A 1,499-nucleotide genomic window follows, 5' to 3' on the forward strand; every position below is an offset into this window, starting at 1 on the left:
CGAGCGAGCCGTGCGGGCCGGGGAGGCAGATCCCAGCCTCCCCCCGTGCGCAGCCGTGGCAGAGGCTGGCGAGTCCCCTGGCCCTTTCCTCCAGCACCCTGTTGCCCGGCAGGGTGGGTGCCTTCGGTGTGAGGGGCACCGGCACCTCTCCCCCAGCCCTGGGTGACGGAGAGCGGTCTGCTTCCCAGATCTGCTCCCCTCCCGTGGGTCAGAGCTTGCTGCTGTCGCTAAATAATTCAGACAAGCAACAGGGACCAGCGAAGGGTCCGAGGGGGGATGTCGGCGGGGAGATGGTTGGTGCTGCCCTCCCTCTCTTTGGGCCCAGGCTGGCTCTCAGCTCGTCCGGCTAACGCTCCAGGGCCAGCAAGACCCGCTGAGGAATCAGACAGCCTTGGTGGACAAGTCCAGGAGCACCGTGACCTACTACGTAACCTCGCAGAGTAACCACACCGCCGTGGTGCTGTATGACAGCAGGAACGTAAGTGTGTTGGGATAATTAACCTGCTTCGCTAGCCTGGAAGCGAGCAGAGGAACCCAGGCTGCTGAGGGAAGAGCTGCTGGGGTGGGGGCAGGAGGTGTAGACCAGGGAAAACATCAACCAGCTACTGTTTGGTGCCTTTCTCCGCACCTTTGGTTAGGAAAGATAACGCAGGACAGAAGGAGGAATGTCCGTTTTTTGGGCTCTTAAGAGAGCTGCGGGTGCGTGCCGCTGCCTGCTCTCACAGGGCACAATCCGTCTCGCAGGGCTACGTGTGCTACAAACCTGTGGAGCAGCGAGCGTGCTACCTGAGGAGGATGGACGCCTGGGACCTCCAGACCCTGCAGACATCTCTCAACACGTCCGAGCAGAGGGTGAGCAGCTGCTGCGGCCGTTCCCTGGGGCGGCTGAGCGGACGGGGGTGATGAATTGGGCTTTGCACGGAGCCCTGGCTCGCTGAAGGCACTTTCCTGCGTGGATTTGTGTTCGCAGTGGTGACTCTTTAACACCAGCATCCCAAGCGTGGCTGAATGAGGGCACGGGCTCTCCCAGCCGGGGGTAGCAGCGGCAGCCCCCCGTTCTGTGCGATTCACTGCTCAAAAAGGGGGGTTGGCTTGCGTAGGAGCAGGGCTCTGCCTTGCAGCGCTGGGCTCAGCGTGCGAGCTCAGAGCAACAGCTCCCGGTTTTATCGATACCCTGTCTTCCGTGAGAAACAGGAGAGCTGCAGGCCGGGGAAGGGGGATACGTCCCACAGAGGTGAATAGCAGGGCTCTCGCAGGACCCGCTCCCACTGGATTCTGTTACCTGCTCAAAAATCTGGGGAACAAAAAACAAAGGGGGTTTGTTAGCAATTCACAGGGAAGAAGGTTGGAGTAAATCATGTACACAGACCCTCTGAACAAAATGTTAATGGATGCATGGGTGGGGGGGGGCAGATTCTGTTTCAAGAAGACAGAAGGCCCCATTTTTTGTGCCCCTGCCATCTGCTCTCCGTTTCCTCGGGGGCTCCTGGGGGGCTTCT

At 60.2% G+C, this 1,499-nt stretch overlaps 1 protein-coding gene across 1 annotated transcript in view; it reads left to right on the forward strand.

Annotated features, from left to right (window-relative positions):
• Positions 1-1,499, forward strand: part of BRICD5 (BRICHOS domain containing 5) — a 4,735-nt gene that overhangs the window by 1,548 nt on the left and 1,688 nt on the right. Inside the window, exons 4-5 of the mRNA XM_009329965.1 lie at positions 326-478; positions 745-852. Of these exons, the coding sequence (XP_009328240.1) occupies positions 326-478; positions 745-852 (261 nt within the window). The remainder of the gene's footprint in view (positions 1-325; positions 479-744; positions 853-1,499) is intronic.

The sequence above is a fragment of the Pygoscelis adeliae genome, unplaced genomic scaffold (genome assembly GCF_000699105.1).
Source record: "Pygoscelis adeliae isolate BGI_AS28 unplaced genomic scaffold, ASM69910v1 Scaffold508, whole genome shotgun sequence".
Lineage (NCBI taxonomy): Eukaryota > Metazoa > Chordata > Aves > Sphenisciformes > Spheniscidae > Pygoscelis > Pygoscelis adeliae.